Consider the following 16832-nt stretch of genomic DNA (forward strand, 5'->3'; position numbering starts at 1 on the left):
ACAGAGAAGAGCAACCAGGATGATTAGGGGTCTGGAGACTAAAACATATGAAGAACGGTTACAGGAACTGGGGGCACGGCTAGTCTAGTGAAGAGAAGGACCAGGGCAGGCATGACAGCAGTGTTCCAATATTTGAGGGGCTGCCACAGAGAGGAAGGGGTTAAGCTATTTTCTAAAGCACCTGAAGGCCAGGCAAGGAATAATGGATGGAAACTTAACAAGGAGAGATTTAACCTGGAAATAAGGAGAAATTTTCTGACAGTGAGAACAGTCAACCAATGGAATATCTTGCCCTCAGAAGTTGTGGGAGTGCCATCACTTGAGACTTTCAAGAAGAGATTGGACTGCCATTTGTCAGAAATGGTGTAGGGTCTCCCGCTTGGGCAGGGGGTTGGACCAGATGACCTATATAAGGTCCCTTCCAACTCTGTTATCTGTTATCTGTCTTGCTTTTTATGTTACACAATCATGCTTTACAGTATCCTCTGCTGAATCCCTTGTTCAAGCCAGAATTATGGATACTTCAAGAAAGATGCAATCTGGATTAGAAGGGATATATTTGGGGTTAGTAAGAAAGAGTCAATTCAATACAAAACTGAAAAGCCTGTGATTAATATATTCCAAATTAGACTGTTAAAAAATAAAAATAAAATAATAATATAATAAATAATAATACAAGTAAAAAGTCTTTCTGAAGTCCTAGTGAGTGCCAGTTTGATAGTGATTAAGACACCAGGCTGGAAATGGGAGAGTGTGAGTTCTAGTCTCCCCTCTTAAGCACAAAGTCATCTGGGCGATCTTGGGCCAGTTACTCTCCTTCAGCTTAGAAAGAAGAAGGCAAAAGCAAGCCACTTTCGAAATCTTGCCAAGGAAACTGCAAGATGTTGTCCAGGCAGCTGCCAAAAGTCAGCAGTGACTTGACCCTGATCCCAGAGTCCTAGCAGAATAACTTCTGGATAGCAGCCAATTCTACTAAGTCTACTTCTAAATTTCATGGAAGAAGGATAATGGTGATTCATTCAGACCAGTTATAAGCAGGAGGATTAATGAAGAATGACAGGACTCTAGCATGAATAAAACCAGTGACACGTGCCAAAGTTACAGATAACAGATAATCAGAGTTGGAAGGGACTTTGTAGGTCATCTAGTCCAACCCTCCACTTTTCCACTTTTTTCTAGCTTACTAAGAAGTAGGTTGTGGTCTACTTCGTAGTGTCTTAGATGTAGTGCCATATAAGAATGTTACCAGATTCAGACAGGATCCAATAATCAGAAAGTTATTTCTGTGTCTCTCAGTCAATCCTATGCTTATCTTCCTTAATCACTGTCAGCTTATCCAGTAGTGAGCTCTGGAAAACCAAGAAACTTGCAAGTATGTTGAAATGCTCCATTTGATTTAACCTGAATCATTCTGGATTTGGTTTCCTCATGACCCTTATTGTTTTCAAAAGAATTAAATTTGCAAATTTAACCTGTCAATCTCAGGATTGATAGGTGTTTATAATACTGAAGCCAGTAGGACGGAATATGACCATGTAGGACCTGATCATTTCATAGCTATACATTATAAAAAGAAGAGAAAGATTTCAAAAGGAAAAGAGATATTGAACATATGGAACATTTTTAGAATCACTTCTACTCCACTATTGCACTGCATGGGTTAAGCATTTTTTGTTTCTCAATTATTAGTAACATAACCATTAATTTGCAAACTGAAATACAAAATTGTTGGTCTCTGGATTTCTCCCCCTTACCATTAATCTGTCAAAACTTCAGCTGCTGAGGTTAATTCTCAATTCTGATTGTACTATAAGTATTAAGCCAGTTTTCTGGGTTCTTTCCTCAATAACTCAATCCTGCTTTGTAATTTACCATGATGATATTGTGTATGCTTGATTATCCAGTGTGCTGATGGACAGATCTTGGAGTAAGAATAAATTAGGAAGAGAAACTCTTTGTTAAATAAAATTTTAACATTTGTCTTTCTGTTGCATTTGAAGACTGCACTAAAGTTATTAAAGACATTTTACTTGGTTGTGGGATTGAATGTAGTGGTGGAATTCAATTTTTTTTTTACTACCAGTTCTGTGGGCATGGCTTGGTGGGCGTGGCATGGTGGGCGTAGCAGGGGAAGGATACTGTAAAATCTCCATTCTCTCCCCACTCCTGGGGGAAGGTTAGTGCAAAATCCCATTCCCTCCCCACCCCACTAACCTGCTTTCCAGTTCCCCCTCTCCTGTGCAGAGCAACAAAAGAAGACCCAGCCGATCAGTTTGGACTCAGGAGGCAGAGAATAGATGGGGGTGGGGCCAGTCACATGTGGTATTTGCCAGTTCTCCAAAATATTCAAAATTTCCGCTACCAGTTCTCCAAAACTGGTCAGAACCTGCTGAATACCATCTCTGATTGAATGTATATTTATGATTGTCTTCACATTTTTCTTTATATTAGTTATTCTCTTGAAAAAGAATCAGCAAATAACTTGAGATGCAGATAGATGAAATCAAGAAAATCCTTGCAGTTAAATGTGCAGTTGAAAAATATGGGTTTTTAAAAAACATTTTCAATTTAAAAGTAGCTATATAAATTCTACATAGAAAAACACATTTTGAAAAAAAACATTTTCTTATCATGCCACTTAAATCTATTTGAAGGTATATAGATCCTGTAAGGAAGTCATACATTTTCAGTAAACTAATCAATGTTTTCATTAAGGAAATCATAATCTAATTTTAATTTTAAATCAGAGCTTTTGCAGAAATGCAAAATATAACTTTGTCTTCCTCTTTTTCTATCTCAACAAGAATTTCTAGAAGTCCCTGGCACAATGAATATTTATTCTCTCGAATGATTTGAGGGATTATTTCTAGTCTTTCTTACCTTAGGGAACCCTTTATCCTAGGTATATTTTATAAGACTGGGTCACAGTTTGCCAAGCCTTTGGTCACCAAGGGTAACAGGTACCCATACCTCCCTTCGTTCCTGCCGAGAATTCATTTTTCACTGATATTTATCATATATCCCCCTTCCCTCCCTCCTTGAAAAAGAATGAAGCAGAAAATAAGATGCTAACACAACCAAGTGCCAATTTGCAGTGTAATCTTTACTGCTAAAAATGCTTCCGGCCATGGAGATCCTTAGAAGAGTTGTTAGAAAAGTAAAGTAAATGACAGGGCAATGTAGAAATTGTTCAGTTTAGAAGTGTGTCCACTTACTCAGAACAGAGGTAAGCTGAGATGGTTGAGAAACTCCTGCAAGGCTAGAAGGCATACTTTTTGTCCATGTCATCCTGTGGCAGCCAATTTGAGAGACTGTGTTCCCTTGTAAAATCTGTCAAATATCCAGATGGGTTTAGCAGCCCCAAGAGATGGGGGAAGCTAAATTTAGGTATAATGAGGATTGCTGTTTGTGGCTTTGTACAATTTGTAAAGTCCATTATATTAATCAAACCCCTCAATATTTATTGAGATCATTGTTAAAGCTGGTCTTGATAAAGACCTTTTTGGTGAATTCATTCCTTGGTTTTCCCAGGTTTGATCTAGTGTGAGAAGAATTAGCCGGCAAACGAAGTTGCTGTTGTCTACATATGCCTGGTTGTTCTTTGAAATATTGATCCATAATATTTCCCTGAATAGGTTGAGGGTTGGAATGCCTAAATCAAAATGCTCAAGTGGAGGCTCTTAGCAGATGACAGCACATTGTGTGAATGTGGAAAGAAGCAGAACCCAGCCCATCTGGCTACTGCCTGAAACATATACCATTATTTTTGGCCAATGACAAAGCCAAGAAAGTCACTTCATCCCAGCATTTTATAGTTTGATTTATATATGGAAGAAGAAGAATATTAACCAAATCATGGCTCATGTAACCCTCCCCCCACCTGCACTGCAGTGATGTCTCCACATGCCTCATATATTACTGAGCTCAATTATCATTGACATAAATAATACAATATTTCACAATGCTTAATAAGAGTTCCGTGTTTCTAAAAAGGGAATATAGAAGAGTAGAGTTTTATAAATATAAAAGGATAGTTACAGTGGAAAATTACAAAGTACAAAGTTTTTAAAAATGGTTTTGAAAAGGTTGCTTGGCAAATTATATTAATATCTAAATACAGATGAGTCTGTCATCTGCACCTCTATAACTGTCTGGTTTGGTTCTGGATCCCAACAGGACAGACACAGACTTCAGAGGATAAATAGGACTGCAGAAAAAAAACAATTACTCCCTTCCATTGAGGACCTGTACACTGCACAAGTCAAAAAGAGGGCTGTGAAAATATTTATAGACCCCTCACATCCGGGACATAAACTGTTTCAACTCCTTCCCTCAAAACGACTCTATAGAGCACTGCACACCAGAACAACGAGACACAAAAACAGTTTTTCCCCCGAACGCCATTACTCTGCTAAACAAATAATTACCTCAGCACTGTCCAACTATTTACAAAGTCTGCAGTACTATTACTATTAACCTTCTCATCATTCCTTATTACCCATCCCCTCCCACCTGTGATTGTATGACTTTAACTTTGTCGCTTGTATCCTTATGATCTATATTGACTGTTTCCTAGTATGATTTGATTGCTTATTGTACCCTATGACTATTATTAAGTGTTGTACCTTATGATTCTTGACTCTTGATGAAGGTATATTTTCTTTTTTTATGTATACAAAGAGCATTCGCACCAAGACAAATTCCATGTGTATCCAATCACACTTTGCCAATAAAGAATTCTTTTCTATTCTGTTAGGGGAACCTGTTTGCAAAAGCAGTAGAAATCACAACCAGATCATTCTAAATGTATTTCCAGCCAAATAACCTTCTCTTTAATTTTTTTCAACAAAGGGATGGAGTCTGAAAAAAAAAAATGAGGAACTGAAGTTCACATAGCATCAACTATTTATCAGAACATGTTACCTCTTTCCTTGAATTTATTTAGGATTCCAAGGATTTTTCCCTGACTGGTCTCTTTCTCTTCCTTGGTATCATTCCAAATATTATGAACTAAAGTCATCATCTCCAAATCAATGCATCTGGAGAAGATCTGGGTTTTGACTTCCAGGTAGATGTCTCTTGCCTGTCAATCCATTCCTCAACTAGTTATTTCAGACCATTGCCTGACTGTCAATAGTATCCAGATATATCCTTGTAGAAAGGATAAAGCTCAAAATCTGTATGAGGAGGTTTACATGGAGCTCAATAATTTAACGGTTCCTTCATTCTAAGGGTGCAGAGGTAATTATTTCCCGGGTTTCAATAAGTCATCCTGAAATGAAGAAATGAAATCCCACTTTATAATTTTTAAATGACATTTAAACAAACTGTCGCCATCAGTCCATTAAAATAAAATCTGAAGCAAACTGTATGGTTTATTTTTTATTTAATGCATGTGTTTTATATTGCGTGACCAGAATCTATCATAAAAACATGTGTATGTCCTGACATGCATGAGCAAGATAGAAATAAAAATTGATTTATTGTTGAAGCCTATCTTTTAATTTTGAAATGAAGTAACCCTCTCAGAAAGAGTAGTGACCCCAAAAGATATGAGCAGCTTCCAGAAGGATTTCAAGAAAGAAAAGCAAACTCATTGCACTTCTGTTTTGAACCATTTCTTCCAAGGCCAGATTTCATGCTTCCATTCCTTTTAAAATTATTGCACTGAATAAAAGTTGCCTATTATTCAGATTTTTCAGTGTTCTTAGCTAAGGAATAAAATGCTTCCAGAATGGAGATGGAATGAAGGTTTGTGCACTTCATAAGGGCTGAAGTGTATTTTGGGTCCAAATGATTGTTTTATTCAAGACACAGTAGAGTTTTGTTTCACTGTACACAGTTTCTCTCTACACAGTATCAACAGTAGAGACCTTCAAATTTCTAGGTTCTATCTTATCACGACCTAAAATGGACACCTAACATCAAAAACATCAGCAAAAAAGCACAACAAAGAATGTTTTTTCTGTGCCATCTCAGAAAGTTCAAACTGTCCAAGGAGCGGTCGATACAGTTCTACAGAGGAATTATTGAGTCTGTCATCTGCACCTCTATAACTGTCTGGTTTGGTTCTGCAACCCAACAGGACAGACACAGACTTCAGAGGATAATTAGGACTGCAGAAAAAACAATTACTACCCACTTGCCTTCAATTGAGGACCTGTATACTGCACGAGTCAAACAGGGGGCTGTGAAAATATTTACAGACCTCTCACATCCCAGACATAAACTGTTTCAAATCCTACTGCACGATATATGAGAAGGTTTCTTTCTCTGGATGCTTTAATACAGTGAGTTTGCTGAAAAAGAGGAAGGAAAGAACAGCAGGCCCCAATTGATAACAAAAGACAGGAATGCCGGCTTTTTCTGACAGTTTCTCTAAATTCATAAAATCTAAGCTGCTTTGAGGAAAAGAAGATTATGAATGATACATATTTTCCTTTTATATTTTTTTGGCAGAATCACAGTTGAAAACCATGCCCTAAATTCTGAAGGCATAGAAATATTATTAATAATATTTAAAAAGAAGAGATTATCTCCACTCTTTTAAAATGTTAAGGCAACTTGCTGATTAAGGGGACCTAAATGGCACATTCAGCTATTAGGAGCAGTGCAGAAAGATGGGAGAACTGCACAAATCTCTCTTTGGCTGCTCAGGTTGTCCCCAGAATGAATGGTGGGCTCCTTACAGAGTTGTATGGTCATGCGGAGTCAGCGTTCCTGATTCTCTTCATCAGCTATCCCTCTTTCCCTTCCTCCCCCTTCTCCCTTTCTCCCTCTGCCTCCCCCACTCCTTCTATCTCCCCACAATCATATTTTAAAGCAACTTATTTGCATCACACTGGGATATAGGCAGTTGTTAAAATAAGCAAAAAAAATAGTGAGAGAACACCTGTCTGATCTTGATGAAAACAAATCACCGGGGCCTGATGGATTACATCCCAGAGTTTTAAAGGAGCTGGCAGAGGTAATCTCAGAATCACTGCACCATATCTTTCAAAAATCCTGAAGCACCAGGGAACTACCAGAGGACTGGAAAAGAGATGATGTGATTCCCATCTTCAAAAAAGGAAAAAAAGCAGACCCAGGAAACTATAGACCAATCAGCCTAACATCAATACCTGGGAAGATACTGGAAAAGATAATAAAAAAACAGACCTGCCAGCATCTAGAAACAAGTAAAGTAATAACTAGCAGTCAACATGGGTTTGTTAAAAACAGATCATGCCAAACCAATCTTATTTCATTCTTCAACACAGTGACTAAATTAGTAGACCAGCAAATTACTGTGCACATAATATATTTCGATTTCAGCAAGGAATTTGACAAAGTAGACCACAACCTACTTCTTAGTAAGCTAGAAAAAAGTGGAATAGATAGCACTACCACTAGAAGTACTCGCAACTGGCTGACAAACTGTACTCAACGAGTAGTCCTTAATGGGTCTAAGTCTACATGGAGGGAAGTAAGCAGTGGGGTGCCACAAGGTTTCGTCTTAGGCCTAGTGCTCTTCATTAATCTTCATTAACGACTTAGATGAGGGAATAGAAGGGGAACTTACCAAATTTGCAGATGATACTAAGCTGGCAGGAATAGCTAACACCCAAGAAGATAGGCTTAAGATCCAGATGGTTCTTGACAGAGTGGAACACTGGGCCATATCAACAAAATGAAATTCAATGTAGAGAAAAATAAAGTCCTACACTTAGGCAAGAAAAACCAAAAGTACATATATAGACTGAGTGAAACCAGGCTCAATAGCAGTAACTGTGAGAGGAATCTTGGAGTCTTAGTGGACAACCAGCTAAATATGACCCAGCAGTGTGCAGCAGCAGCCAAAAAAGCTAATGCAATCCTAAATTGTATTAACAGAGGGATACAATCAAGATCAAGGGAAGTACTAATGCCACTCTATAAAGCCTTAGTAAGACCACACCTAGAGTACTGCATCCAGTTTTGTTTGCCACATTATAAAAAAGATGTTGAGACTCTAGAAAAAGTACAGAGAAGAGCAACCAGGATGATTAGGGGATTGGAGGCTAAAACATACAATGAACGGCTACAGGAACTGGGCTTGGTTAGTCTAGTGAAGAGAAGAACTAGGGCAGGCATGACAGCAGTGTTACAATATTTGAGGGCCTGCCACAGAGAGGAAGGGGTTAAGCTATTTTCTAAAGCACCTGTAGGCCAGACAAGGAATAATGGATGGAAACCGAACAAGGAGAGATTTAACCTGGAAACAAGGAGAAACTTTCTGACAGTGAGAACAATCAACCAATGGAACAGATTGCCCTCGGAAGTTGTGGCAGCACCATCAGTTGAGACTTTCAAGAAGAGATTGGACTGCCATTTGTCAGAAATGGTGTAGGATCTCCCACTTGGGTGGGGGGTTGGACTAGATGACCTACAAGGTCCCTTCCAACTCTGATTATCTGTTAAATCTGTTGGAGATGTCTCCTATTACAGTGAATGACAAAGACTCTAAGGCAGGGCTGTCAAACTCCCAGCCTGCGGACCAGGTGCATCATGCGCTGGCCGTGCCCATGCCCGGTTTAGTGAAGGGAGGAAAAGTCCTGATACGTCACGTGATGCCACTGTGATGACGTGAATTTGACACCCCTCCTCTAAGGAAACCTTTCTTAACTTGGGTCTCTCCAAACATGTGGGACAACAAATGTGGTGTTGCTATCCAGTCTTCTCTTGAATAAATTAAAAAAATTAAACCTACCTAGTGATGCAGTACTTATTACTGGAGATTTTTAATTGGACAATTTGTCTGAAATAGTATTGGGTCTCCTGCTTGAGGGAGGGGTTGGACTAAGAGACCTCCAAACTCTCTGCTATTATTCTGTTTTTTTTATTCTGCTGGTGAAATGCATCAAAACTTGCCTTATACTCTTTATGGAGCCCTTATTTAATCCCGTTTATAAAGGCCTCCAATTTACTTTATTATTTTTCCACCCTGAATTTTCCCAATCATGCAAGTTTGATATGTTTCTCTTTTGAAACAGAACTGGGAGTATACAGTAGGTGGGGAAACCTCACAGATCTTGTATAATATGTTACTCTTCAAGTAGCATTCATGGTATTCCAATCATGACTGGGAATTTGGAGAAATACAGTCTTAATCTGTACTATTGTAGGTCAGGGCTATATCATACTGGCTCTCTATATGCTTCCTAATTAGCCTATTTCCATGAATTGTAAACAGTCAGCCACTAATTATGACATCCTTCTATCAACAGATTATATGATCTGGAGATTGCAGAGGAGGTTGAGGGAAACAGTGTTTATACATACTTTTAAGGGTTGTGTGTTTTGCTTTTTGTTTTGGTGCTGTAGCTTATAAGCAAAAGTTGAGAAGGCCAAGTAGCCTGAGGGAGGAACTTAATAAATCATAAATTGGTCCTGAATCCAGAAGAGAGTCTGTAGCCTCTGACAGCCAATGTTGTTGTCACAGAGGAGACAAAGAATTCCAGACTAGCTATTTTTGCCAATGCATATATTTTGTGGATTTTTTTTAACAAAGTTTGATTAGCAGCTGATAGAGGATGATTTGTTAGAATGTTTACAGAACAGTCATGAAAGCAAAAGTAATGTAGTCCACTGAGATTTTGAGGCTTACATATATTGTGCAGTGGTTTCTGTTGAGAACTGTTATGTCCTTCCATGCAGTCTACCTTCCAGCTGAAAACAGAAGTGAATCTGGCCATGAAAATCTGCCTTCTATTAGAACAAACTAGCCCACTTTGTCCTTCCAGATTGGCCAGGGCTCTTCAGAGCCTGAAGCACAGTTTTTCTCATTGCTTTAAAGAAATGGAGATGTTAGGGATTAAACCTGTAAAACCAATGTTCTCCCCAAAAGCAATGGGATTCTCATATATGGTTTATGTCTCCTTTTCTCCCATCATTTACAAACCTGTAGCAACTTGTAACAGGTTGCATGCACAAGGCCGAAGACTTTCCCCCCAAAGTCTTAAGTAGATAGTATTAGGAAGAATCTTTTTGAAAGAACTGGTGTTGCTGTTTAAATACAGTGCCAGGCAAGAGGGTCAAATTCTCTAACAAGAATTCTCTAACAAGATAACTTCCTTATATTCACATGATATGAAGAAAGAAAGAAAGAAAGAAAGAAAGAAAGAAAGAAAGAAAGAAAGAAAGAAAGAAAGAAAGAAAGAAAGAAAAAAACCTGCAATCCATCCATGGGGAATAAGCCCATGGATAACTTCCACAGCCATATTCATAGTTGGAATTGGGACAAATTTCTCTTCTGATCCAATAGAGGTGGATGCTCTATGTGTTGAGCCCACTTTACAAAGTGATGGCCCTATTTATTAGCTATGTTATTCTCCCATTACCATAGCAATGCTTTTCTGTCCAGTATAAATAATGATTGGCAGAATATCTAATTTTCTAAAACAGTTACATGTCTATTATCCAGACCGCTGGCATAGTATCTAACATGACTATTAAATATAGCTTTTTTTTTAAAAAAGAAATGAGCCTACCTAAACTGCTGTCCTCAGTACTGCTGTTGTGAAAAGTTCATGCTTTCATTTTCTTTGTCTCAATGTTTTGGTGGGATTGAATTTCATTTCCCTCTGACCTGCTGTGTATAGTTTCTCTCTGTCTCCACTGTGCGTTTGTTCATAGAAATGGGCATGTGCGTTTGTGTGAGGATAATTCTTTCCAAATCCGATGTAGCAAATTCTAGTTCAAGGGTATTTGTCCCAGCCTCTCTCAGCCTGGTCCCCTTTTGATTCAGGGAATGTATAACTTCTGAACCAAAGGTGCTTTTTCAGGAATCAACTGGACTTTCTGATTTTTCTTTGAAGACATTTAGCTTCTCATCATCTATCTCCAATCTACAACAAAGTCCTTTCAACAGTTCCAAGAAGGCTCCACACTAATTTGCACCACTCAGGTGACCTGATGACACAGATAAACCTCCAGGTGACCTTAATGACCCATTAAAAGAATGAAAATGACCAGCTGTCTGCAAGGAGTAAAAATCTTTCAATTCCCCATCATCCAGTCAGAGCTGAAGAAGCTTCTTGGATGGTAAGCAAAACATCTTCAAAGAAAAATTAGAAAGCCCAGTTGCCTCTTGAAAAAGCACCTTTGGGACAACCATGATCTGGATGACTGAGAATTTCCATAGACATAGAACTTCTGAAACAAAGCAAGTTGTATGAAACCAGGTTTATAATTTTATGAGCCTTGAACATGCCAGAAGACTGTTGTCTTTGTTACAATCCACTCTAAAACAGTCATCCTTCTGGAAACTATTGAGAAATACTTTAATTGTATAAGTTACCCTATCAAGCTTCATTTTTGTAAGTTGCCTATAAGATTTCTAATGGGTGAATAAAACTAATAATTACTTGAAATATAATTAAACCTGCAATCTTGCCTTTAATTTTTTCTTTTTCATGCACTTCAAAAAACCTTTTAGCTATGCATGGCTCCAAATATTATGATCAGGTTTAATTATTATTACTATTGAATAAACCACAATATTATTCACAGGTTCTAAAGTCATAAAACACACTAAGATTTAAGGTATGATTTACAAACCATGGTTCAGTTTGCATAACACATTCAACTGCAGTTGATATCACTAGGGTCAACTGCATGAGCCCAACTTTATTTGCATGTTTTTAGATAATCAAAATAGGTAGATAACTTCTGCCTTTTAGGATCTATCATCAACAATAAGGAAGCAAGCAGTCAAGCAATATGCCACAGGTCATGGCTACTGCTTGGTTGGGCAGTCATGAAGTCTTTGGAAAATATATTCAGATGCCTGGCTGTTATACTGAGAAAGGAGGAAAGAAGGAGAAGCAGCTGATCAGTACAAATTGGTTGGCCCCAGTTACAGTATTGATTAGTGTACTGTTGGGAAGATCTAAAAGACATGTTAGGGATAGGCTGTCTTAGAGACAAACATAATCAATCAATGTATACATCATTTTCGACTGTAATATGGAGCCTTGTTTGTGAGGAAGGGATTTGTGAAGACTTGGCAATTCTCAGATACTTTATTTTCATCTTAAAAGTAATAAACAAACAAACGCACCCCACAGCTATGTTAACAAAAGCATGAGAGAGTCACAGAATTGTTTATCACTTTGTTCACTAAGATAAAGCATCCTTCAAACATTTTATAGTATGCATATGGCGCTAAAACTTCGTAGAATGAGAAGCAAAGGCAGGGAAAGGCACCCACTCAGTCTGAGTCTTCTAAGAAAGCTGGTGCTAGGCAAGAATTGTTGTATCCCTGCTCTTATACCACTGAAGACAGAGCCATGGTGGCTCAGTGGTTAGAATGCAGGCTACCGTAATTCACTGCTCACTCCAGGAGTTCAATTCTGAGCAGCTCAAGGTAGACTCAGCCTTCTATCCTTCTGAAGTTGGTAAAATGGGGACCCAGATTGTTGGGGGCAATATGCTGACTCTGTAAACCACTTAGAGAGTGCTGTAAAGCACTATGAAGTGTTATATAAGTCTAAGTGCTATTGCTATTCAGAAACTTGACAAGGTACAATGTCCTTACAATCCATAAACTTATGAGGCAGGTGAGTCTTACACATCACTATCACCTTTTTTTTAATAGTTTTGTACCACCATTCCTCCCAAAAGCTAATTGAATAGGAAAGTTTTCTTAACTAATAAGTAAATACAAATTATAACCTGAGTATAACAAATGTGCTATTTTCTTTTCTGCCTTAGCAATAATCCTTCATGTTCTTTTCTGGTGTTGGGGAAATAAAACAATATTTGAAAATGTCACAGCTAGCATTTTATTTCCAAGGTTCTAATTTAATACAGTGTTGCAGCTTGATTTTTAGGTAAATATGCTATTATTAAGTAGATTTTGAATTAAAAGTTTTTTACACGTGGCTTTATCCACACTATTGTCATGTTACATGGATATTTTCATGTTCTGTTGTAGGTTAACGAAATCTATCATGATGAGTCTTTAGGTGCACATATTAACGTTGTCCTGGTAAGAATCATCCTGCTGAGCTACGGAAAAGTAAGTATAATTTTAATACCAATTTTAAACAGTAATTGATATATATTTTTTCACCAGTTGCATTGTTTTTTCTTTATAAAACTACGTCTGATAGTGTGATGAAACAATCTGCAAGTATACAGTAGTTTGGAAAATTTCATGGGCTTCCCAATCCAGGATGCCAGAGAAGACCTCACCAAAAACCTCTGGTGTGTCTTCCAGGTTTCCAAAAAACCTCTGGCCACAGTTCATTTTTTACTTTTCTTCAGCCTCAGGTGACCAAAAGCACCTTTTCCAATTGTATAACTTTTCAGGATGATGATGTCAGTGATGCTCATTATTACTTTAAGTAGAATATATCACATATATTGTTCAACATAACCGGGACATTCCATAGTTGCATAGCAACTAGTTTCTCTATGTTTAAGGAATTTGTTAATGCAGTAAATCAGCTTTCAACACAGTAATAATTGTCATTTAATTCAAGCTAGGAATTTTAACAGATGTCATTCCTTGAAATTTTTATGACAAAGAAAATGGACAAAGTGCATGTTAATTAAGCCTGACTTCCAGCATTATTAATGGTAGCTTTTTGAAAATATTCAGTGAGTTGAAAATAAACCAAATGTGCTTGCTACTTGTCCTAAGCTTCTAAAAATCAGTTGCATACATCCACTGTATACTTAATAATGGTACGAGGTGATGCTGACAAGGTGGAACTTGTGTTATATAGACCAGAAATTCATTATGTAAATATTAAGCAGGTGTATTCTATTCTCAAGGCTTTATGGTTAATTGCACTATTGCTGCAAGATGATACAAAAGTTGTTTAAGTTTTACTTGGCTAAGAAGCACTTTGAATTATGCAGCAAATTAAAATTTAAGACCCTGAAAAATCAAAATAATTTCTAGGTTTGAAATGGTTCACCAACTTTCCCTCTTCATTAATCTCTGGAATAGTCTGATCAGATTTAGTCTTAAATGGTAGCTTCAGTTCACAAAGGACATGGAAAGAGATTGGTTTCAATTTCCGAAATCCCTGACAAAATTTTATACATAGTCTCAGTGAAACTTGTTTCATAATTCACACTGTATATTTTGGGATATTTGCCAAAACAGACAAACCAAATTTTGAGATTTCTACAGAGTTCCAAATAAGGCAGGTGCACATTTTCTAAAGCTATTTTTAGTGTAATTTTGAATAGTTTCCAAAACTTAATCCCTTAACCACGAACATATATAATATATCATGCTGTTTTCTTTTGGATTAAATGTTTACAGAGCACAGAAACCAATTAAGACAACGAAAAGGATGACATTAGAAAAAGAAAAGGAAACAGCTAAAACTATATTGTACACACTCCATTTGCTGTAACTCCCAAAATTTACTTACACCATCACACCGATATGTAAATTCATACCATAGGGTTTGGGTTGGTTTTTTTTTTTAAAACTTCTTGCCCCTCTCTTTCTCCCTCTGATGATCTCATCAATTCCAGAATAATAGAGTAATAGAGTTGGAAGAACCTTGGAGTGTCAGGAAATTTCTTATTTCTAGGTTGATTCTTTCTTTGAATAGTTTCCATCATTGTCTCTTGTCCTGCCTTCAGGTGCTTTGCAGAACAGGTTTGACTTCCTCTTCTTTGTAGCAGCCCCTCAAATATCAGAAGACTGCTATCATGTCACTTCTAGTCCTTCTTTTAATAGACAAGATGTTCCTTCATTCTCCTTCATTCCAGACATTCTCTCCAGTCTCTCACATCTTTAAAATCACCATAATCATCTCTGATCCATTAAACACAAAGAGAGACAACACACTTCCTTCCTTTATTCCACAATGTTGAAATATTCGCTATGCATTCCATTTATGCGTGTACTTCTTTTACTACCATCGCATCAGATAGAGCAACCAGCTTTCAATTACATATTTATGTGAAACAATCTAAATTTCTAATCTACTTCGGTTATCATATACTTTATTTGAATCAACAAATGTGCACTAAACTTTCTTTCTCACATTTGCAGTTTTCTCAATGATTTTTTGAAGGCTAAAAATCTGCACTCTTTAGCGTAAAACTATACCGTGTTTCCTAAATGTGCTGGTTGTCACCTCTTTCACCCTTTCAATCAGACTTTTCCCCAAACCTTCCCAATCTAGAAGCCCTTCTCTCAGTCACTTACACTTTAGTAAGCTTGTTGCAACTTGCTTCTACAACTGGTCGGGAAAGGGACAACTTGAATAGCAGCTTCTGTCACTGCTGCTTCAAGAGCTGCACTGGAGATCAGTTGAGGTCAGGATGCAGTTCACTGTCCTGGCTACCACCTTGGAAGTCCTTCATAGATTAGGACCTGGATTTCTTTGGGATTATCTTTCCCCCAATGAATCTTTTCTTCCAGTAATATGTTGTAGAAATGATTCTCCTCATTTATTTCTCTATTAGTATGGCTTTATATTGAATCTACAGTAATATTCTTATCTTGTAAATTTTTCTCAACAGATATATATAAAATCAGTTCAGTTCACATTACTGGAAATATGAAAGAAGAGTAGCTAAAATTTGGTCTTTCAGCCAGAGACTCTTTGAGATGTGTTCTGTACCCTTTGAGATGTCCTATAAACATCCTCAGGATTGGAGGCATTTTATTTTTCATTTCTCCCCTTTTCTTTGGAATAGTATTCCCCAGGAGATTGGGATGACCCCTACTCTGGGTTTTAAAACTGGCTTTTTCAGAGGTCTTAAGAGATGGGAATGTTGTGAGTGGCTGTGAACTCTTAGATCAATCCTGCTTTTATGTTTATTACTTTGTATGTAGACATTTGAGTGGACATCTGTTTAAGCCATGTATTTAAGGTAGGCAAAGACTCATAGAACAGTTATTCCCATGGATTCTTGGGTATCCCTGTAGTCCGATCACATTTTCGTTACTATCCCATCCATCGAGTTTTTTTCATAACACTTTTTAATAAGATAGAGAAGGTATTAACTAGGTGACCAGCGTTAGCTATATCCATGTCATAATAATAGCATTCCTTACTGAAAATAAGAATAGAATTAGTAAATCTGGACAATTTTTATTTGGATACTCCAAGTGCAATCAAACCCCACTTTTATGTAAAGTGTGTTCATGCTATTTTATGCAGGCCATGACATCTAATTATAAAGGATTCTGGGCATAAAGGAATAAATGACTGCATTTAATAATTGCATTTAAAATCACAAAAGTTCAGTGAATATTACTGAGGCGAAGTAAAATATTATTCTTACAGTTTCTCTCTATCACTTTTTTACACCTCCATTCTATATAATTACCTTCAGTTTTTATAAAATAGGGAACAAGCCATTTAAAAAAAAACACTAAATTACACATTTCTTTTCAGATGTTCCTTTGCCTTATATTTACTCTGGATGTACTATTTCTCCTACGCATATATAATAGAGTATTATTAGAGAGAAAAATCTAATAAAACATTGCCATGAGATATTGCTCACAGTGCTTTGAAAGCAAAATGCCAATTTGCTTGTTGAGTTTATTGATGTTGGTATTGTTGATTCTGTTACCATGGTACCAATAATTGTTTTTCTTTTCTTGTTTTTCTTCCCCTCCCCTCCCCCCTCCACACAATAACTTGCCTAGCTCATATGACAGCTGGAAATAATCTAATCTAAGTAAATGGTTTGAAGGAAAATATTTTGAAATGCGTTTTTGGTTGCAGTCACTTTTGACAGCAAATGAACATACAGTATTTCAGATTGCCTCATACATGCATGCTGTGTTACTTTTAAATTTGTTAACTTAACAATGTCCATTTATA

At 37.2% G+C, this 16832-nt stretch overlaps 1 protein-coding gene across 2 annotated transcripts in view; it reads left to right on the forward strand.

The window, feature by feature from the left end:
• ADAMTS2 (ADAM metallopeptidase with thrombospondin type 1 motif 2) overlaps positions 1 to 16832 on the forward strand; it is a 301090-nt gene that overhangs the window by 200740 nt on the left and 83518 nt on the right. For both annotated transcript variants that reach the window (XM_026696557.2, XM_087924326.1), the window contains exon 5: positions 12956 to 13039. In XM_026696557.2, the coding sequence (XP_026552342.1) occupies positions 12956 to 13039 (84 nt within the window). The remainder of the gene's footprint in view (positions 1 to 12955; positions 13040 to 16832) is intronic.

Source organism: Pseudonaja textilis, chromosome 2 (assembly GCF_049901715.1).
Source record: "Pseudonaja textilis isolate UNSWEBS1 chromosome 2, rPseTex1.2, whole genome shotgun sequence".
Taxonomy (NCBI): Eukaryota; Metazoa; Chordata; class Lepidosauria; order Squamata; family Elapidae; genus Pseudonaja; species Pseudonaja textilis.